General features: G+C 49.2%; 2 protein-coding genes across 2 annotated transcripts; both read left to right on the top strand.

The window, feature by feature from the left end:
* Nucleotides 1-1,787: 1,787 nt before the first annotated feature.
* On the top strand, nt 1,788-9,772 carry DLL3 (delta like canonical Notch ligand 3). Its single transcript, XM_054580845.1, has 9 exons — nt 1,788-1,856; nt 1,983-2,264; nt 3,329-3,386; nt 4,474-4,716; nt 5,747-5,964; nt 6,881-7,103; nt 8,438-9,041; nt 9,290-9,374; nt 9,713-9,772. Exons 1-9 carry the CDS (start codon nt 1,788-1,790, stop codon nt 9,716-9,718), a joined length of 1,788 nt encoding a protein of 595 aa, XP_054436820.1. The 3' UTR covers nt 9,719-9,772.
* An 8,892-nt stretch (nt 9,773-18,664) lies between these two features.
* On the top strand, nt 18,665-21,496 carry SELENOV (selenoprotein V). Its single transcript, XM_054580816.1, has 5 exons — nt 18,665-19,467; nt 20,910-20,934; nt 21,079-21,132; nt 21,244-21,318; nt 21,419-21,496. The coding sequence occupies exons 1-5, from the start codon at nt 18,665-18,667 to the stop codon at nt 21,494-21,496; spliced, it is 1,035 nt and encodes a 344-aa protein (XP_054436791.1).
* The last annotated feature ends 1,149 nt before the right edge of the window (nt 21,497-22,645 follow it).

The raw sequence follows: 22,645 nt of genomic DNA, 5'->3' as shown, positions 1-22,645 counted from the left end.
TCACTGCTGGTTCTAATGGCTGCCCAAATCCCATTTGAATGGCTCACGATGGGAAGCTTGCTCCACCTACCCCAGTAGAGGGCCTAATTGCTGCCCAGTCACTGGTCTATGAGGTCTGGCACTACACTTTGGGGCCACAGACCTGGTTTGAGTAGGGATGATGGGGAAAGAGGGCCTCAGTGTCAACCTTAGACTCTTTGACGTGTATTTTAAAGGCGCTGGGGAGCCATGAGAGATTCTGTGCAGGAGAGTGACAAGGTGTGTGCTTAGACACCATAGGTCAGAGTGGTCAGGGTCAGGATAGAGGAAGCACAGGGGACTGGGAACTTGGAGGAGATGACCGACCTTGGAGTGTTTAGGGAAGGCCTTTCACAGGAGGTGAAGTCTGAATGGTGAGAACAAGTAGAGGGAAAATCTGTGCAGAGGAACCTGGGATGTTCTGCACAATTTGACTATGGCCCTTTGCCTAAAATCCATTAAGGATTAAGAGAAAATGCTTTGGGTTGAATTTCATTCATTAAAAATGCTAAGCACTTAACTGTATGTCTGGCTCTGCTGGGCTATGCTTTTATTCACTCTGTCACACTTCACTAAAAGAAAAATATGCATATAAATTGAACCTGTATTTTTTCCTATGATCATTAGCCTCTTAAGTATTAAAGTTTTTATTTGGGGGGAGGGGAGAGAAAAAAGTTGACTCCATCTGAAGGGCTTTGTTCAGCACCTGTCACAGAGTGGGCTGGAACATCTGCTCCTAACTGACTTTCCTTGCCCTGGTCTTGGGATACTAAGGGATTTCTGGAGGGCTCCGGGGGTTCCCTTCCACCCCCTCCATTCATCCTGGAGTGAGGGAGCGGCCCTTGATATGTGAAGATGGAATTTCCTGCCCATTTGCTCCTCACACCTTCCAGAGACCAAACGGGTAGCCCAGCTGCAGTTCTAAGGGGGAGGGGCGCCGCCCGGCAGATGGCAACATTTACATACAGCTGGGAGGCCCCTCGGATACCCGTGCTCCTTGCCTTGGCGTCTAGTGCATCCGTGACTGGAGTTTGGGAGGTTGGCTTTGTCCTGGGGAGAGGAAACACACAGATCCACAAAGAATACGAATCTTCATTACATTCACCCATGGAGCTTCCACACTGGGTCATTCACAACCTTGCAGAGACCTTCCTTCACCCCCTCCACATGGCCACTTAAGAGGCACCTATACAGCCAACGAAGTCACAGGTTCATAAGGACTACACCCAGCAGTCCAGGATCTCACAGAAGCCACACAGCCAACCGATCTCAGTCACATAATCATGAAATCGTATCTCATGTAGGTAAGCGTGCGCGTGTGTGTACACGCACACTGAATCTTAGAATTATTTACAGCCTCACAAACAGGCTTACCCATGTACAATTTGAGACACATGAGGAGCCACAATCTCACAGAGACACCATCACAAAGTCATGGACACCCTCCAGTCCATGCGCGCGTCCGAGCGCGCGCACACACACACACACAATCTTATATACAACCCCGTAACTCTACCCCATCCTTGGCCGCACACAGACGTGCGCACAACCAAATACAAGATTATACATTCTCACTACATTGCCTGTACCCACGACCCAAACTCATGGTTGCTTCTATGAGGGTTGCTTCTGCATGCTCCCCTTCCCCTCAACCTCTTCCCCTAAGAGTCCCCTCGAGCCGCGGCTGCTGGAAGGGGCGGAGCCGTCCCCTCATATATAAGGCTCCAGAGCCAGCAGATGCTGCTCCTCAGACCTCCGAAAGAAAGGCCATGGTCTGCCCGTGGATGCCCCAACTCCTGTCCTGGACGGTGATCCTGGCGCTCTTTTTCCTTCCCCAGGTCAGAGCAGAGTAGAAAGGAATGGATGGGAGGGGGTGTGAGCCGGAGGTCTTGGGAAGGGGGCCCAGGGCGGACGGAACTCCTGGGTACCCGAGATCACCTCACCCTTTGCCCCTTCCTCTCCAGGCACGGCCGGCCGGCATTTTTGAGCTTCAGATCCAATCTTTCCGACCGGCACCAGACCCAGGGGCCCCCAGGTCCCCCTGCAGCTCCAGGCCCTCATGTCGCCTCTTCTTCAGGGTCTGTATGAAACCAGGGGTCTCTGAGGAGGCCGCGGAGTCTCCGTGCGCCCTGGGCGCGGCGCTGAGTGTGCGCGGACCGGTGTACACCGAGCAGTCGCGGGCTCCAGCGGCTGACCTGCCTCTGCCCATAGGCCCCATGCGCGTACCCTTCCGGAACGCCTGGCCGGTGAGACCTGGTCCCGGGGCACCCCCATGCTGGAGTCATTACCTGAACGTTGACCCCTTTCTGCCCTCCAGCTTCCAAGTCCCCAACCCTGTCCCTCCATTCCAAATTCTCAGACCAGTAACTCTACCACTTGGAACCCCACTTTCTCAGACCCATAAGCCCTACCTACTGGGGACCCCAAAATTTCTTACTCCAAATATTTGGATAAATTGCCCTCTAGTTATCCAAAATATTATGGTCCCAACCCTGCATGATTGGGACCTCAAATTCTGAGAACCTCCCAACTCACCTTCTGAAAATCATAAATTCACAGAACCCTACCTCTATTCCTTGGGGATCCCTAAATTCCGGAATCCTTATCTTTATCTCCAAGTCTCCTGTACCTAGGGAGTCTCCCACACCATGTTTTGGGGACCTGCAATCTACTCTCACCATATCCCTTCTCAGATCTTCCAGTTGGAACCCATATTCATGGCTCTTTCACCTCCAAAATCTTATCTCCCATCCCACAATCCCAAAAGCACAGAAGTGAAGAGATCTGTATTTGAATTCTAGATTCTTGTCCTTTTGGTCAGGTGACTTTTCCTTTTCTAGCCTCAGTTTTCTCATCTGTAAAATGGGGTCATCATGGTACCCCACAAGGGTCTCTTTGGAGGGATTCAACCAAGTTTAAGATTTTATTTATTTTTAGAGAGGGAGAGGGAGGCAGAAAGAGGGAAACATCAATGTGTAGTTGACTCATGTGCCCTCTGCTGGGGACCTGGCCCAAAACCAAGGCATGTGCCCTGACTGGGAATCAACGGGTTACCCTTTGGTTCACAGGCCGGCACTCAATCCACTGAGCCAAAGCAGCCAGGGCTCAACCAGGTTATCTTGAGTATAGTCCTTACCACTTAGTAAGCACTCAGTAAAGAAAGCCAAAATTGTCATTCCTTCCCTGAACCAGCCCCTCTAGGAACTGTCCCTTGCCTGCCTGGTGCTTGGAATGATCACCCCTAAATTCTGGCCCTCATTGAGTACTTGCTCTGACCACTGTTTTTCATTCTTTCCTCTCGCCCTGCCAGGGCACCTTCTCTCTCATCATCGAAACGTGGAGAGAGGAGTTAGGAGAGCAGACTGGAGGTGAGTGTTTTTAGTCTCAGGATTACTGTGTAGAGTGTGGGAGCTGGGAGCTGAGGTCTGACGTGAAGTCCAGGAGAGTGACATAGAGCTGTTTGTAGGGTGGGCATTCACAGGATCTCTAGAACTATGATGTCCTCACAGCTCCTGGAGAGTGGTGCTGGGTGTTGACAGCTCCAGGGCATGCTGATGTAGAAATGTCCTGGTACTGGATGTAGGAGTCTATGGTCCCAGTACCAGGTAAAGCAGAGGAAGCTCTTACTATCTTAGAGGTGAAACCACCAGAACAGGATAGAGTGAGCGTCTCACAGCAACAGTCCTACTCTGTTTCATCATCTGATTCTGAGAACCGAGGGTATGAGTTACTTCTGGTTCCTATATGTGAAGCTCTCCCACTGTGTTCATATGGGATGTTGCAGTTTTATCAAAATATTGAGCAAAGTATTCAGGGAGGGATATGAGGTAATCTTATCCTTAATTTGAGGGGACTTTGGTGTCATGTAAGGCCCACAGTGGGGGTTCTGTAATCATTTTAATATAGAAAGCCGTGGCACAATATTGGCGTGTGATAGCCTTGCTAGGGGGAAACTGCCACCCTCCTGGGATCCAAAGGCCTCAAGCAATAAAGGTAATAATTTATTTAGTAATTGGGGTCTTTGTGATCATTTTGATTTAGAGAGATCCTGAGGCACAATTTGGGGATATTATGACATCGCTTCAAAAAGACATGTTATTGTCCCTTGGCTATATAAAGATAACAAATGTTACAGGATGTTAGAGATCTTATCACTAATATACAAAGATTGTGGGGCAAAACATTGGGGGTATTTCGGCTTCTAAAGAACTGTAATAATCATGATGGTCTCTAGGTCTAGATGGGATTGCAACATCGAAGGTCCCAGAGCGCAGTAGGGGAGTTCACCGCCCCGCTAAAGGGTAACTGCCATTCTCAGAGCTGAAAAGGCGTATTTTGGCCTCACTAACAGGGGCCAGGAAGAGTGCGAGCGGGCACTCTCCGGCTCTATCGCGAGACTGAGTGCGGCCGTGATCCGGCGGAGCCCATCCCAGAGTCGCTCCCTTCTTCCCGCAGGGTCCGCCTGGAGCCTGCTGGCGCGCGTGGCTGGCCGGCGCCGCCTGGCGGCTGGGGGCCCTTGGGCTCGGGACGTGCAGCGCGCAGGCTCTTGGGAGCTGCGTTTCATTTACCGAGCGCGCTGCGAGCCACCGGCCATCGGGGCCACGTGCGCGCGCCTGTGCCGCTCGCGCAGCGCCTCCTCGCGGTGTGGCCCAGGACTGCGCCCCTGTACTCTCGCTGAGGACGAGTGCGAGGCACCGCGTGAGTCCTGAGTAGCCCAGCCCGTTCCTGACCCTTTTTTAAGCTCCACTCACCGCCCCCGGGCCCATTTTGCAACCCGGTTACCCTCTTCAGGTAACTGAGGACTCAAGAACCTTCCCCAGGTACCCCAGATACCCCACTCCATGAAACTAGGGCATGCCACTGACTCCTGGCTATGTACCCCAGGCTCAGCTCTAGTTTCACTCATGAGCCTAGCTCCCTCCCACGATCCAGCTACCCACATACGGGGAAATGAGGCTAGACTTCTCTCCAGCCCTACCTGGGCACTCCAGCCCTCTTCCCTCTGTCCCACACTCTTGTTGTCCCAACTAGAAACCCCACACCCATTTCCCAGGCTGGTACCCTGCCTTCCTCCCCTTTCCAGATGCTAGGACTCCCAAAGCTCTTCTAATTCTGGAGCCCTCTCTACACCTACCCAGGTGCTATGGAAATCCCTGGGAATAACTCCCCTACTCCACCAAAAGAGCCTTCATCTTACCCCCCTACAAATGCATACCAGACCCCACTGCTTTCTAAAGCTTGGGATCTCCGGCCTCCATCCTGGATACTCTCAGGTTGCCTCCCAAGTTTCTGAGTCCGCCAAAGCTCCTAGGACTCCTAGGCTCATCCAGATCCTCCCAGACCTGCCCTAATCCAAGGTCCTCCCATCTCCCCTGAAAAGGACAGGAATCCCCCCCCCTTGCCCCAATCTCCAGATGCCCTTCCCTCATTCTCCCCTCTCCAATCTCAGACCTGTGAGTCCCCACTCCATTCTTTATCTGGAGCCCAGTGGCCTGGGTTCAGCTCCTCATTCCTTCACTTTCTAGCTGGGCAAGTTAGCCCACCTATCTGGACCTGTTTCCCTGTCTGTTAACTGGGAATTGCAAAACCATCTAGCCCAGAGGGTTGTCTCTCATAAGGAAGAAACAAGTTGGTGCACAGAAAGTGCTCGGAAACGTCTCTGATTTCTCTCCTTCCAACGCTGCCCTCATCAATATTCCTCTTCCTTCTACCTCTCTGTCCGCCATAGTGGCATGTCGAGCTGGTTGCAGCCCAGAGCATGGCTTCTGTGAGCAGCCTGATGAATGTCGATGTATGGAGGGCTGGACTGGGCCCTTCTGCACAGTCCCAGTCTCCACCAGCACCTGTCCGAGCTCCAGGGGTCCATCCGCTGCTGTCACTGGATGCCTTGTACCTGGCCCTGGGGCCTGTGATGGGAATCCGTGTGCCAACGGGGGCAGCTGTAGTGTTAGTATCACCCCTTCGCACCTCACCCTGATCAGTATTTTACCCTGGGAGTTCCCACCACCCCCTGACTGGGGCTCCATGAGACAGCAGCCTGGGGGCGGCCGGGGATAGCTGTCAGGAGTGGGCTTCCTAGAGGGGTCTAGCTTGAATCTAGGATGAGGTTCTAGAAATGGGACTGGGGAGAGTAGGCCCAGTGGGTGGCACATAAGAATGTGGTGTGGGACTGCTGTGGGGCCAGAAACTGTCCTTCCTGTGGGTCAGAGAACAACTCTGGACTCAAGGTAGGTGGCATGGGGTTTTGGGATTGGGGCCCGTCAGAGAGGGCTCGCTGACATGGGCCCAGTGCTAGGGCTTCTGAAGTCCGATTAGGCTGAGGGGAGGTGACTGGAGAGGACAGACCAGGTAAGTGGCCTGGGGTAAGCAAAGATGTGGCTGTTGGCGTGAGCCTGATGTGTACGGGGATAACATAGACTCCAGAGTGGGTGCCCTGGACACTGCCAGTGGGGGGCAGGGAGGCACACTCAGGGTTCAGGTTAGGGGCGGGGCCTGTGAAGGGCAGATCCAGGGAAGGCTCCACAGAGAGGTGGGCTCAGAGCCAGGAGCTCTAAGTAGGATTGGCTGTGCAGACAGAATTGGGGAGGGCAGACTAAGCAGGCAGCATTTGGTAGGTGAAGGGGTAGAGGTGGGAATGGGCTCTCTTTGGGCCTCCAGAGCTTCCTTCCTGTGACACTGGATGGGAAGACCCAGAAACATGGAGTGGAGGGAGGGTTTGTCTTGGGAGGACTTTTCAGGTGAGGCCCCTGCACGCTGGGAGGAGGGATATGACAAAGAGCGGCTCCCATAGTCAAGACTAAAGAGAGGGGTGGGATTTTGCTCCAAGGAGAACTCAGTCTGAAGTCCTCTTGTCTTTGCCCAGGAGACACTTGAGTCCTTCGAATGTGCCTGTCCCCGTGGGTTTTATGGGTTGCAGTGTGAGGTGAGCGGGGTGACGTGTGCGGATGGACCTTGTTTCAATGGCGGCTTGTGTGTGGGAGGTGCAGACCCCGACTCTGCTTACATCTGCCACTGCCCGCCCGGTTTCCAAGGCTCCAACTGTGAGAAGAGGGTGGACCGGTGCAGCCTGCAACCGTGCCAGAATGGTGAGGTGGGGCGACCAGAAGGGCCAGGGATGCGGGTGGGGATCCCTGCATGGTCAGTAGGCAAGAGCAGGGCTTGGTGCAAAAAGTCCCAGCTGGAAGTCCTGGCTTTGCCTCCTTTAAGCCCTGTGGGCTGGAGAAGTGCCCTTCTTCCCAGCCTCAGTTTATTCTTTTGTCAAATGGGTGAGGTGATATTCCTAACTCATAAATGTTTATTGAGTGTCTACCTCACACCAGACTTTGATCTAGGCCCTGGGGATACAGCAGGGAATGAAACCAAAACCCCTGCTCTAAGAGAAGTGACGGGGCAGATAGAGAATAAACAAGAGAAGTAAGTAAACTACGTGGGAGGTTAGATGGTAATAAAACCTAAGAAAAATAAAGCCAGAATGGGGGTGGAGGGGCAGGTTGATATTTTAGGTAGAATGGTTAGGGAAGACCTCGCTGAAGGTAGTGAGGGGGGGCAACATGGGGGGCTGAGGGAAGATTATGCTCCAGGCAGAGGGAACTGAAAGTTGTGAAGACCCTGAGGTAGAAATGTTGCTTGGTGTGTTGAGGATCCCAGGGAAGCCGTGTGGTTGAAGCAGTGAGTGAGGAGAGAGTGGTGAGAGATGAGTCAGGGAGGTGACCAGGACAGATCTTATGGGACTTCATGGGCCATAGAGAAGATTTTGGTTTTACCCCAAGAAAGATGGAGCCACAGGAGGTGTCTGAGTTGTGAAGAGACCTGATCTGAACTAGGTATTAGAAGTTTAAATATGAATGTAAAGGCTTGGTGTATTCTCATCGCGAATCCTCACCAAAACACTCACTGAGTGTTCATTTTGGGTTGAGTGGTACTAGGGACACAATAGTAACCAGGACAGCTCTGGGTCCTGCCTTCGTTGAGGGTACCAGCCCAGAGGGGGAGACAGTCATCCTGGGCTAGAGTCCAGAATGGTCAGGGTTGTGAGGGGCACTGATGGAGGAATTCCAGGGGGCTTTCTGGAGGAGGGGACATCTGAGCCAAGACCTGAGGAGGACTGACCTTGGAGAGGGAGAAAAGAAGGAAGGGGAAAGGGACAAGGCACTGGCAAAGGCCAGGTGGTTCAGACCCGTCATTCTGGAACTGTTAATTATTTAAGTATGGTGGAAGTTGAGAGAAAAAGAGCCAACGAGGTGAGGCTGAGTTGATCCAAGACTTCACCAGCGGTCAAGAAGTACCAGGCACACTCCTAGAGGCTGGCCCTGGAGTTAGACAAACAGGGGAGCCTGAGAAAAGGGGTTTACACAGCTGAGGAACTGGCCTGGGCAGGTTGCGGGGACCCAGCTGTGCCCTTGACGCCACTATCCCACAGGTGGGCTCTGCCTGGACCTAGGCCATGCCCTGCGCTGTAGTTGCCGCGCCGGCTTCGCCGGGCCACGCTGTGAGCACGACCTGGATGACTGCGCTGGGCGCGCCTGCGCCAACGGCGGCACGTGTGTGGAGGGCGGTGGCTCGCGCCGCTGCTCCTGTGCGCTGGGCTTTGGAGGCCGCGACTGCCGCGAGCGCGCGGACCCTTGTGCCGCACGGCCCTGCGCCCACGGCGGCCGCTGCTACGCCCACTTCTCTGGCCTCGTCTGCGCCTGTGCACCCGGCTACATGGGCTCGCGCTGCGAGTTTTCGGTTCACGCCTACGACGATGGCCCGGAAGACGAGGACAGCAGAGGCGCATTGCCCGCGGTCCCACCCGGCCTGCGGCAAAGTGACCCACGGCGCTTCCTTTTGCCACCGGCTTTGGGGCTGCTGGTGGCCGCAGGCTTGGCCGGCGCTGCGCTTTTGCTGGTTCACCTGCGACGCTGTGGCCCTGGCCGAGATACTGGGTCTCCCCTGCTGGTGGGGACTCCAGAGCCGTTCGTTCACGCTGTCCCGGACGCACTCAACAACCTGAGGACGCAGGAGGGTTCCGGGGATGGCCCGAGGTGAGGCGCTGGGCCGCAGAGGCCTGCCTTGTTCCTGTGGACTGCTTGTGTCGATCTCCGTTGTGCAACTGACCTAATTCCTTGAGGGCGGCCCTGATCGTCCCTTCTGTTATCCCTGATCCAGCCCTTTTCTGACTGGGTCGTTCCACACTTCCCCTAGTTGGCTTTGGGTTCCCCTCCGTGGTTGGTGAGGCAAACGAGATCTGAGAATTTAAAAGAGCCAGGGTCCTAGTCTTTTTCTTTCGCAGCTCGTCCGTAGATTGGAATCGCCCCGAAGATGGAGATGCTCCTGAGATTTACGTCATACCTGCTCCTTCGGTCTATGCTCGGGAGGTAGGTACCCTCTTCCATTCCCTCCGCAAACATTGTGCACGCTGGGCGGTGGCAGCCCCTGCTTTGCCTGTAGCCTTCCTTTACTATTCTGTAAAATGAGGAGGATAGTGTCTTTGGAAGGTTCCTAACCCGCTCTTCAGCTCTGACTCAATTTAATTCTATCAATAGTCCCCTTGCCGCCCTTTTGAGCTGCTGGCTACCGTCTCTTTGGAAGACCAGTGGGTTCCAGAGGTCAGAGTGGGGAGCCTCAAGCAGACCTCCCCTGGTTTCCCCTCACTGAGGAGAGGGAGAGGAGAGGGGGCACCCCTTTCTAATGCCTCCTGTGTTTTCCTTTCTAGGCCTGACCTGCTTCTTGACCATCAGCACCTGGAGACAGCCTGAATATTTTTTTATTTACTTGATGGTGCCCAACCAATCTCTGCCTCAGACACTTTGGAGTTCAAGCTGAAAGGGGTGGCTGGGAGAATTTTACTGTTGGAAGTACATAATGATTATTTATGACTTTTTTTTCCTTCCCATCTCCAGAGACACTTGTAAAGACTCTTATTTTGATCAGGTTTGACTTGTCAGGCTCTGTACTTTGTATGTGCTGTGGGGGCAGCTCCACGTCGTTTTCATTCTGGGGCTGAGGCTAAGAGCCTCTGTCGGGCACATTTCCAGGCACTATGGGAAAGGGCATAGTGAACCATGTGCTGAGGCTTTGAACACTTCTGCTCACATTTTATTGGCTGAAGCAAGTCACATGGCTAAGCCTTGTATCTATGGGACAGTAAGTAAATCCCCTGAGAGGGAGGGACAGTGAATATTTTGAATGGAATAGAGTCTGCCACAGATATATACCCAGTAGAGAAATTGCTTGGTTTTAGGGCATAGCTACCAATTTCACCAAGTATTGACAGACTGCTTTGTCAGGCCACACTCCCACTGTGATGTACAAGAATTCCCAGGGAGACTGCCTTTTCTCTGTTGCACACCTTTATTCTATTTAAAAAGTTTTCCCATGTATGTATATATTGTGGTGTTGGAAAACCTGTGACATCACCAGGTGACAACTTTTTCTTTCTCACTGGTAGCAGATAGAATAGCAGACTGATACCTTCTGTTGTCCCTAAGGGAGGTGCTCTAAGATCTGCTCAGATTAAAAATTTTGGATACTGGCAATTTGATATAGTTCAACTGAATATCAATTTATAGGAAATTCAGGGGGTGTGAGGGGTATGAGGGTATGTCAGACATTGAGGGTGAGCAAAACCCAGACTGGGTGTTCTATGGGACACATGGCTGGCTTCTGCAAGAACTGATTAGCACTTCACCTCCCATGTACTAGAATGACTAATCACTATGACAGACAAACACAAGTGTTGACAAGGATGTGGAAAAATGGGGACTGTCATACCCTACTGGTGGAATGTAAAATGGTGAAGCTCCTTTGGAAAACAGTTTGGTGGTTAAAAAAAAAAACACGTAGAATTACCATATGGCTCAGCTTCTCTACTTTTAGGTGTCTACCCAAGAGAAAAAATACATATCTATAAAAACTTGCATACAGAAGCATTATTCAGAATAGCCAAAATCTGGAAACAACCCAAGTGTCCATCGGCTGGTGAATGGATAAACAGAATGCAGTCTATCTCTACAGCGGAATATCAGTCAGCCATAAAAAGGAATAAAGTAGGGTACATGCTACCACATGGATGAACCATAAAAACATGCTAAAATGAAAGATGCTAGTCACATATGATTCTGTTTATAGTAAATGTGCAGAAGAAGCAAATCTATAGGGACAGAAAGCAGAGTAGTGGTGGCCTGGGTCTGGGAGGGGGACTGGAGATTAACTGCAAATGGGCAGGAGGCCTCTTACTGGGATGAAAGAAATATTCTAAAAATGACTCTGGTGATGGTGCACAACTTGGCTAATTTACTAAAAATCTTTGAGCTATACACTTAAAACAGGTGAATTTTATGGTCTGTAAATTATACCTCAATAAAGTTGTTTTATAAAAAAGCAAATAATTATCAAAGGAGGAAAAGGAATGAAGGGTAAACATAAATGAAAAGAGACTGAAAAGATAAAATCTATAAAAGAAACAATGATGTGATCATCATAAAAGTCAGCATAATGTCTTATTATTTATTTTAGAGAGAGGAAGGGAGAAAGAGAAAGAGAGAAACATTGATTTGTTGTTCCGCTGATTTACGCATTCATTGGTTGCTTCTTGTACGTTCCCTGACCAGCGATCAAACCTGCAACCTTGGCGTATTGGGACGATGTGTTAACCTACTGAGCCACCCGGCCAGGGTCCCATCGTAATGGTGATATGGTAGGGGACTGGGGATCGTTTGGGAGGGGTGTGCGGAGAGGTTATGAGATGGGTGGTGGTTGCAGGGATATTTGCCTTACAGTATCACCTTATGTTGTTATATAAGTTTATTTTTTAATTTATTTTATTGATTATGCTATTATAGTTGTCCCAGTTTTTCCCCCTTTGCCCCTCTCAACCCAGTACCCCCATTCCCTCCATCAATATCCCGCCCCTTAGTTCATGTCCATGGGTCATGCATGAAAGTTATTTGGCTAATCCATTTCCTGTAGTCTTCTTAGCATCCCCCTGTGTATTTTGTACCTACCAATTTATACTTAATCACTGCGCCTTTCCTCCCCGTTCTCCCCTTCCCCTTCCCAACTGATAAACTTCCATGATCTCCATATCTATGATTCTGTTTCTGTTCTGCTTATTCACTTAGTTTGTTTTTCATTTTACTTTATTATTTAAAAAAAAATTTATTGTTCAAATACATTTGTCTCCATTTTCCTGCCGCCCCTCTCTCCTGCCCCACCCACTCCCACCTTGCTCCCTCAGTCCTTCCCCACTTTGGCTTTGTCTGTGGGTCCTTTATACATGTTCCTTGACTTGACCCTTCCCCCTTCTTTCCCCCATTGCCCCCCCTCCCTCCTTCCCTCTCATTACCGTCAGTTTCTTTTTTCTTTCAATGTTGCTGGTTATATTTTCCTTGCTTGCTTGTTTTGTTGATTAGGTTCCACTTATAGGTGAGATCATATGGTATTTGTCTTTCACCCCCTGGCTTATTTCACTTAGCATAATGCTCTCCAGTTCCATCCATGCTGTTGAAAAGGGTAGGAGCTCTTTCTTTCTTTCTGGTGTGTAGTATTCCATTGTGTAAATGTACCATAGTTTTTTGATCCACTCATTTACTGATGGGCACTTAGGTTGCTTCCAGCACTTGGCTATTGTAGATTGTGCTGCTATGAACACTGGGGTGCACAGGTTCTTTTGAATTGGTGTTTTGGGATTCTTAGGGTATAATACCAGCAGTGGAATTGTTGGGTGAAAAGGCAGTTCCATTTTTCGCTTTTTGAAGAAAGTCCAAACTGTTTTCCACAGTTGGCTGCACCAGTCTGCATCCCCACCAACAGTACTTAGGGTTCCCTTTTCTCCACAACACCTGTTGTTTGCTGATCTGTTTGTGATGGCCATTCTGACTGGTGTGAAGTGGTATCTCACTGTGATTTTAATTTGCATTTCTCTGATGGCTAGTGATGCTGAGCATCCTTTCATATGTGTCTGGGCCCTGTTTATGTTTTTTTAGATTGAATTATTGATAGTTGTGAATTTATTGCCATTTTAATGTTCCTAGTTTTGATCTTCATTTTCTTATATAATTTCCTTTAACATTTCATATAATAATAGCTTTGTAATGATGAACTCATTTAGTTTTATCTTTTCTGGGAAACACCTGCCCTTCAATTCTGGATAATAGCTTTGCTGGATAGAGTAATTTAGGTGGTAGGTCTTTGCTTTTCACCACTTTGAACACTTCTTGCCTGCAAAGTTTCCTCTGAGAAATCAGCTGATAGTTTTATGGGAACTCTTTTGTAGGTAACTCTCTGCTTTTCCCTTGCTGTTTTTCAGATTCTCTCTTTATCTTTAACCTTTGGCATTTTAATTATTTTTGTTTGCTTTTCCCACCACCAACCACCACCTCTGTCTTGCCACATCTTGTGAGTCTACTGCTCAGAAAGGTTGGACTCATTTTGTCACTCCCTCCTTTTTATATACTTCTTTAACTATGCTTCAAGAACATCAGCCTACTGCTTTTCCTCATTCCCAAATTTTCTCCATCTTGATCTCTTTTTTGGCTTTGCCTCCTAATGTTCCACACTGGAAAGTCCCAGGATTTACCCCTCAGACTCTCCTCTACCCACACTCCCAAGGTGATCTCACCAAGCCCTGTGTCTTCAAATGTTACCTGCAAGCTGTGGTTCAGACTTTTCTTTTCTTTTTTTTTTTGGCATTTTAATTTTGATGTGTCTTGGTGTGGTCCTCCTTGGGTGCATCTTGTTTGGGACTCTCTGTGCTTCCCAGACTTGTATGTCTATTTCCTTTGTCAAATTAAGGAAGCTTTCTTTCATTTTTTTTTCAAATAAGTTTTCAATTTCTTGCTCTTGCTCTTCTCCTTCCGGCACCCCTGTGATTCTGATGTTAGTACATTTTAAGATGTCCCAGAGGCTCCTTACCCTATCCTCATTGTTTTAAAATTCTTTTTTTCTTCTTGCTGTCCTGATTGAATGTTTTTTTTCTTCCTTATGCTCCAAATCATTGATTTGAGTCCCAGCTTCATCCCCTCCACTGTTGGTTCCCTGCAGACTTTTATTTCACTTAATGTAACCTTGAGTTCTGCCTGGGTCTTTTTTATGCTGTTGCAGTATCCAGTGAGTTCCCTGAGCATCCTGATAAACAGTGCTTTGAACTCTGCATCTGATAAGTTGCTTATCTGCATTTCTTTAGTTCTTTTTCTGGAGTTCTGTTCTTTCATTTGGGCCATATTTCTTTGTCTCCTCAATAGCCTCTTTGTCTTTGTTTCTGTGTATTAAGTAGAGCTGCTCTGACTGCCTGGTCTATTGTAGAAAAGCGCACCTGTAAGTTGTATGGGGCAGCGCCTTAGGTAATCGCCAGGGTGGGGCAACTCATGTCACCGCTCTGTGGTTCTGTGTGAGTGGGAGGGCTCGGTGAGGTGACAGTGCCACTGCCTGGCCTCTGGAGTTTTTTCCAGGAGAAAGCTCTTTCCCAGCACTTGCCCTGTTGCCAGTCATTGCAATTTCTCCCTGTGTACCACTTGTGCCCTTCCAGCTGTAGCCCTGGTGCTGAATCTGAGAGGGAGTGACTCTGTGTAAGTCCCAGGTCCACTGCGGGGCCTTTAAGAGGAATTTCCTGAGTATCCTGCAGTTTCTTCTGCAGCCCCACCCCCTAGTGACTTTTAAAGCCAGAAGTTACACGTGCTGCAACTCTGGGCTGTGTGGTCTGGTCTGGGACTGGGATTCCTCGCTCCTGAGGTATCCCTCCTCATTTTTATCCACCACACATGAATAGAGGACCACCTGTTCCACATCTCCATGCCTCTCCACAGCTCTCCACGTGTCTCTGCCCCTCCTACCCATCTGGATGAATGTGGCATCTTTAAATGCTTGGTTGTTGGACTTTCATGTAGCTCAACTTCTAATGAATCTCTGTGATATTTGTTTTGTAGTCTAGTTGTAATTTTTGCTCTAGTTGTGCAAGAAGGTGAGGTGTGTTTACCTATGCCTCCATCTTGACTGGAAGTCCTATTATATACATTGATTTATGCAGTTGTCTGCGTTTGTGTTCCATGATAATGCTGCATAAGCTCAGTGGCATAAAACACTAAATATTTATTTTTGGTGCCCAAGGTACAGGTTGGCTGGGGTTCAGTTGTTCTGGGCTGTGCTGTGTGTGCTGATCTGGGAGAATCACAAATGTGTGTGTAGTAAGCTCAGGGGTGGGCTGGGGACTGGTTGTGCTGTGCTGCGCTGCACTGCTCTGTTCCACCTTCCCTATCATCCTCCAGCAGGCTGGCCCTGGCTTATTCTCATGGCCGACCCAGGATCCTAGGCAGAGTAGACCCCATTGAACTTGTCACTTTCTCCTCACCCTATTGGCTAAAGCAAGTCACAAGGCCAGCCCAGGTTCAGGGAGTGGGGAAACAGACTCCACCTCTTGATGAGGAAAGGTACAGAGTTACATTCTGAGGGCACGGGTCAGGGGAGGGTAGGGAACTGGGGTGACTTTTGCAATTAGTCTCCAACACTGGAGTGCCTGCCTTCTTTGGAAGATAAACCATCCAGGCTATTGGATACAGACACCCCCTTCACTTGACATCAAATTACTGGAAAAAAAAAGAGCAAGAAACAGAACAAAAACAAGATGGATCATGGATGTCATTCATATGAAGAATCCATCTATTTCTTGGTACCGCCATTGATTAAATGTTGATGGCATTGTTTTGGATGTGGAATAAAAGGAAAGTGCAAACATTTTGACTTGTTTCTGCCCCTCCGGGTCCTCAACTTTCCTTCCAAATGAGATGGAACAAGTCTAAGTAAGCTCCAGCCGAAAGGGAAATCTCCCTGAATTTTGGGATTATCCTAAGACAGTTACATGTTTAATACTACCACTATGCTGAAAAGTAACAAGCCTACATCAGCCAATTTCTGCCAATCCTCCTTCTCCATATTGTCTAGCAGGTTGTAGGCTTGGAGACTTTTAGAAATGAGCAAAGTCATAGGAACTGAAGAAGAAAGAACAGAGAAAAATAACACATGGGATATAGCAGCAAATGGAGGAGTCCTTTTATTAGAACATCAATCAGGAGATACACTTATTCCTTTAATTCAGTCAACAGATACTGTATATTGTATAAGTACCTATAATTTCTTATTTCAGGTTTCACTATACTGAATTTCTGTGTCCTGAGGAATGACTCATTATTAAAGAACAAATGGACATCAAAACAAAAACCTATTATAAAATAATATTTAAATTGAGATAAAAAACAGACATCAACACAAGCCCGTGATTCCTTCTAAGACAACTCTGAAAATTCAGAGGCAAAGAGTATTTGCTGCTTGTTATAAATGGTGCGGCCTTCTGAGAGCAAAACTCAATTTAAAAGCAAAGCTGGAAAGCTGTGCTTTCTTCTCATCTTGGATGGAAGAACTCATCATGTTTATTTTCTTTTTCTCAATCGCTGCTTGTAAATTGAAGGCAGGCAGTTGAGTCCTATGGATTCCCCCTTTGATATATACTTCCTGGTCTAACGGATGTCTCATCTCTGGCAGAGTCTTGGCACCGTCACCATACACATCCGTTAGTCACCACAGGAACAGAGCTGGCTGGATTATCAAAGAGGGATGACTGAAGTTCTCTGATTCACCATCATAAGGGAAGAACCCAAGTCAGTAGGCTCTGCTCTATGGCTTTGCCTCACAGGCTGCTGCGGACTTAGCCCAAAGTATCAGTTTCTGGAACAAGGAAGATCGTCTCCTATTGTTAGAGCTCACAGGGAGGGAAAAGTTATTCTGGTCCAAATTATTCACTTTACAGGGCAAAGGAAGCAGAGCTCCAACGGACTACAGTAGAAGGCATTCCATGCCAAGGGGCAACTTGTAACTTTTTTTTTCTCTTTTGGCCAAGATTTAAATCTTTCAGGCTAAAATGTATTGCATTTAGCACAATGGCAGTAGCATATAAAGTGATGTAAGTGATCACTCAAAAAAAAATGTAAAATAAGAAGCCTACAAATGCACAGGAATCAGACTGCCTGGGTTCAGATCTTGGTTACACCACTTATTCGAACAAGCCATTTCACTCCTCCGTGCCCTAATGCCCTTACTGGGAAAATGAGAATGATAGTAGAATCTGCATCAGAAAGTTGTGAGAATTAAATAATAAGTGCAAAGAATTTTATAAAAGGCTGGCATTTGCATCTTATAATAGGTGCTCAGTAAATGTTAGTTTTCAATAATATCTGTAAGAGGAAAGCCCACTTCACAGAAGGGAAAACTGGAGTCCAGAGAGGGGTAGAGACTTGCTTGGCATCCATAGAAAATTGGCTGTCTTTCTTGGTCCAGGGTTTAACACAGGAAGGGCTCAAGGACTGGGAAGCACAGTGGGTCAGGATTCCTTGGGTTGAAACCATGCCATGAACCTGAATAAGGTCTGCTGTACTTTATAATGTGGGACCAATCTCAGCATCCTGGTTTTACATCCTGTGGTACATAAGATGTTAATACTTATTTATATGTGAAAGTTACACAGGAATCCTCTGTTATTTTTCCCACTTGTTAAAAAAAAATGTTTTTTATCCTCACCTGAGGACATTTTTTCATTGTTTCTAGAGAGAGAAAGGGAGGGAAGGAGGGACACACACACACACACACACACACACACATTGATGTAATGTGAAAGAGAAACATCAGTGGTTGGGGGGATTCTACTTGCCCCGACAGGGGATTGAACCTGCCACCCGGGTCTGTACCCTGACCTGGAATTAAAACCTTTTGGTCTAAGGGAGGATGCTCTAACCAACTGAACCACACCGGCCAGGGCTTTTCCCACTTCTTATAAGTGTTAAGTTAAACTAGTTTAAAATAAAAAACCAAATATTTATTCGGCACCTACTCTGTGCTCACCCTCATTCTAGGAGCTGGGAATTTAGCAGAGAACAAGATAAAGATCCCACCCGGGGAGAAGCTCACAGTGCGATGAGCTCTTCCTCTGCCCTGGGGCTCTGGAGGCCAGCAGCTGCCCTTTGAATCCTGGCTCTGCCGCTTGCTAGCTGTGGACATGCGTGTAGCACTTAGCACTATATAAATGTAAAATCTCCTGTTGTTATTATTTTTCTACAGGTTTCTCAGTTGTCCCCTCTTCTAGGGGGCCCTCTCTGCCCCGGACTGGTTCTAGCACCTCTTCTGGGATCCCACGGGTCCTAGTGTTTCCCTCACCATACCTCTGAACCCTCTCTGCCTGTGCCTTCCCCACCTCAGTCCTGACCACAGTAGGCTGTCATTGTTCAGCCATGGGTACGTCTCCCCCGCTGGACAGGGAGCCAGGGCTTTCCTGATCACTACTCTGTCTCCAGAATCACCCAGCGCGGGACCGTGCACATGACAGGCACTCAATAAACATATACCAAACACATGAATGTCAACGACAATGAGGGAACCCTGGGTCAATCTGCGCGTTCCTTAACATCGTGGTGGGGGTTAAGGTGACGGGAATCATTAGGTGAAAAGGTCCTGCCGCATCCCTGGCCCAGAGCAACAGAACCCTGCGGCCAGTGGAACTCGGTATAACAGTGCCCCTTTGTGGTCGCGTCACATTTAGAACGCTGGTGCCGGCGAGGCTCTCCGCCCGAGGAAGGAGGGAGGCTGATATCCCAGCCCGGGTTTCCCCGGGGTTCCCCGGTCCCCCATGAACAACCAGGGGCGGGCCTCAGCTCCCTTTCCGGCCCGGACCTCCGCCTCGGTCCGGGCTCCGACACCGGCCAGGCCCTCAATCCCGGCCCGGTCCCTGACTCCGGCCAGGCCCCCCATCCCGATCCGGTCCCCGACTCCGGTCAGGCCCTCAATCCCGGTCCGGTCACCGACTCCAGTCCCGGCCTTGGCTCCGGTCCGGTTCCGGACGCCGGTCCCGGCCTCGACTGTGGCCCGAACTCCGACTCTGATCCGGACCCCGTCCCCGGCCCGGACCCCGATTCCACTCCAGACCGTGACCCGGGTCGGAGCCCCGACTGCGGTCCCGACCTCAACACCAACTTCATCCCCTGTCCCGGTCCCGATCCCGGTCCCGGTCCCAGTTCCGGTCCGGGTCCCTGCAGCGGTCTCTGACTTGGAGTCGTTCCCGAGCTCCGCCCTACCTTTGGGTCCACCCCAAGAACCTGCACCAGATCCCACTTTGTGGCCTGGTAAGGCCCCTGAGCCAACGCCGGATGTGAAGCTTGTCCCATCAGTCGCCAGTGGATTAAGGACCACGCAAGGGCCCGATCTTGAGCTCACTCCATCGGCCACTGATTTACTGGGGCCCACTCTCGGATCCACCCCAAGCGCGGATCCAGTGACCACCAAGCTGACAGATTCCACGGCTGGACCTATCCCCAAGCCCATACTGGGGACCGTCCCCTTGGCCACCTCCTTACCTATTTCTGCCAACACATTCGCCTCCACCAGCAAGAACTTTCAAGTGGACAACAAGATCGTAATTAAAGTGATCTACTGGTGAGGGGCTGTCTCCATTCACACGTGCCTTCCTCCCCATGGGGAAAGGGCAGGAAGGGTAGGTGCTGGGGCTTTGGGGATTTGAAGGTAGGGTGAAGGGAGGAAGTCCCAATTCTCAGGTGGGAAACTTGGCTCTCCCTATCATCCCTTTGGGGATGGAGAGCTCTGGGCTCAAATTTCTGCTCTGGTGTCAGAATTGAGTCCTGGCTCCAAGCTTCCTTCACTGACTCAAATTCCTCCCTCCCCTTATTACAGAGTATTCTGCCCTCCATGGGCCAGGCCTGAGCTGGGGAGGAAGTGCTCAGCAAAGCCAGCTGCTTTCCTCCTCGGGGGAGGCTGGACAAGGCAGACCCCAAGACAGAGTGCCCTGAGGGGGGACAAGGGGCAGGGAAGCTTAACAGTGGGTAGTTAGAGACAGTCTTTCCTGGGAGGTGGCACTTGAGATGGATCTTCTCGAGTCTGCCAGCTGAAGGCTGGCCCCAGATTTCGAGTGTCTCTCTGTGTCAAGGGCAACGGTAGCAGAAACGACTTTCCTTGACCTCTCTGAGACAAGGGACTGAGTGTCCCTGAGGGAGGGGCTGTATCTTCCCTCCGATCCCATGCATCTCTCCTGCTCTAGGTGGTTTTCTCCCCTTATGGCTCCCACTTTCTCTCTCTTATGTCTCTGCCTACAATTCATTGTCTCTTCTCCTTCCCCCATGTTGTATGTGTCTCTCTGTCTCCCTGTTTCCTCATTTCCACCCCTCCTGCACCCACCACCATCTCCTCCTTTCTATCTCTTTCTCTGACTCCATGGATTCTTTATTTCATTCATTCAACAACCACTTATTAAACACCTCCCATGTGCCAGACCTGCACAGGACACAGCAGGGAATAAGACAGAGATTATTATCCTTGTGGTACTGACATTTTGGTGTGGAATACGTATGACACAGTAAATTATCTAGTATCTTAGAAAGTGATCAGTGCTATGAACAAAAGACATCTTGGCGGGATCACGGTTTTAACTGGGGTGATCAGGGAGCCATCACTGAGAAAGTGACAGCTGAACGAAGACCTGAAGGAGGGGAGAGAAGGAGCCACGTAGATACCAGAGAAACGGCATTCTGCAGAGGAAGGAGCCAGTGCAAAGGCTCTGAGCAAGGCACACCAGGGCATTAGAAGGAAGGCAAGGAGGCCCCAGCGGCTGGAGTGGAGTGGGCCATGGGGGGAGTGGGAGGAGATGGGGCAGGGAGGCACAGGAGCAGCCCTCTGGGGGCTTGTGGATCATGGGGAGGGCTGTGGTTTTCTGCCCTGAGCACCATGGCACTATGGGAGGGCTCTAAGCAGGGCAAGGATGCGATCTGATTCAGGTGTTCACAGGGTCCCTCTGGGCTTGGGGAGGTACTAATGTGGTGTCTTCTGTCTCTCTCTGCCTCCCTCCTCTCGTCCTTGGCCTCCAGTGGCCTCTGAAGCTATAACCTCCGGGTGAGTAGTTTTGGCTTTGGTGGTGGGAAGAGCATGGGATATGAAATTTGGACAGAGTTTCTGTTTCCTCTGTCTCCATTCCCTGCAAGACCCATGACCTGTGACCCCATGACCCTGTGACCACATGATTTCATCTCCCCCTAGTACGTTCTACTGAAAAAGAGTCTGGAGCAGCAATTTCCAAATCGTCTACTCTTTGTGAGTGTGTTGGGGGCCGGGGGAGTGACGGGTACTCAGCGGTCCGAGAGCCACGGAGGGGCTTGAAAGAGAGCTCTTAGCTTTCCCTCACCCCCAACATTTCCTTCCCAGGAGGAGGACATATCCACACAGGGTACTGGGGAATTTGAAGTGTTTGTGGATGGAAAACTGGTTCATTCAAAGAAGGTGATTTTGAATAAGGGTTCCAGACAGGGCAGGAAGGTGGTGCCAGGGCCCTGGATCTTAGGACACTCACATGCCTGTGCTCTTTCCCTTCTGTGTCCAGAAAGGTGATGGCTTTGTGGATGAGGCCAAACTGCAGAAAATTGTGAACATTATCAATGAAGGGATCAGGAAAATGTAGCAGGCAACTGGCGAGCTGGAGGTGAGGAGGGAGGCTGGAGGCTCGTCTGTGGGTGAGCAGATGGGCAGGGGCAGGGGAAAGACACCCCAGGCCCAATCCTAGCTTGTCCAGTACTCACTGTTATAGTCAGGACAATCATCTACACACTTTTGAGCCTCAGCTTTCTCGTCTGTAAAATGGAGGTGTTGAAACGCTTCTGTGATGCGCCTTATATAAGATGCTAAATTGTGCAGAGCTCAGAGTAGGGCTGTGTATGTCAGCTATAAATTTATTTTCAAAACAGCTTTAGATTTATTTTTTAAGCTTTTAGTTGTAAAGCTGAGCTATCCAATAACAGAATGTGGCTTTTCAATTTAAAATTAAATTAATTAATATTAAATACATTAAAAACTCAGTTATGAATCACACCATCCACATTTCAAGTGCTCTGTAGCGACATGTGGCTACGGTGTCGGACAGTACAGGTACATGACGTGGAATCCAGCATCGCAGAAGTGCTAATGCTAACATCGTTTGAAGGTACTGAAGCACATGCACAGCAATTTATTTACCACCGGCATTGAATTTCAAAGCTACTTAGTACATGAGTATTTGCAAGCTGCTACTGATTTTTAAAAATATATTTTATTTTTAAGTGGCTACTGATCTAATACTTCATCTGTTGTAAATCTATTTTTTACATTTGTTTTCAACTTTACTGATGAGGCGTGATATTGAAGGAACAGTACTTGAGTTTTGACATATGAATGCATCTGGGAAGCCATCACCAAAATGAAGATAATGAAGAACATATCCATCACCTTCCAAAGTTTCCTCAGAAACTTCTGTAATTTCTTCCAGCCTCTATCCTATGCTAGAATACGACTGATCTGCTTTCTGTCACTAGAGATTAGTTTGCGTTTTCTAAAATTTTATATAATTGGAGGCTATAATTTTTAAAATCTCTTTTTGGTGGAAATGCTTCGATATGCACACTAGCTGAGCGATTAGTATAACACATTTCATGTGCCCATTGTCCAGGCCAACCACCATCATCTTTCTCTTGTCTCATTTCACCTATTCTCCTCCCCACTTTTCTTTTCTTTTCTTTTTTTAGCATTGTAGTATTTGAAAGTATATTCCAGACCTCATGTTATTTCCTCTCCTGCA

The sequence above is a fragment of the Pteronotus mesoamericanus genome, unplaced genomic scaffold, assembly GCF_021234165.1.
Source record: "Pteronotus mesoamericanus isolate MK-2021 breed Mesoamerican mustached bat unplaced genomic scaffold, CSHL_Meso_final contig_639, whole genome shotgun sequence".
NCBI classification, from domain to species: domain Eukaryota; kingdom Metazoa; phylum Chordata; class Mammalia; order Chiroptera; family Mormoopidae; genus Pteronotus; species Pteronotus mesoamericanus.
Note: the sequence above shows the minus strand (reverse complement) of the source record. Positions and strands in the feature narration are given on the sequence as shown.

Bases quoted from the DNA above. Each gene is read 5' to 3' on its own strand.
- DLL3 (XM_054580845.1), top strand. From the start codon at position 1,788: ATGGTCTGCCCGTGGATGCCCCAACTCCTGTCCTGGACGGTGATCCTG. The intron at 5,965-6,880 runs GTTAGTATCACC...GTCTTTGCCCAG, and splicing joins CCAACGGGGGCAGCTGTAGT to GAGACACTTGAGTCCTTCGA. The intron at 9,042-9,289 runs GTGAGGCGCTGG...TTTCTTTCGCAG, and splicing joins GGTTCCGGGGATGGCCCGAG to CTCGTCCGTAGATTGGAATC.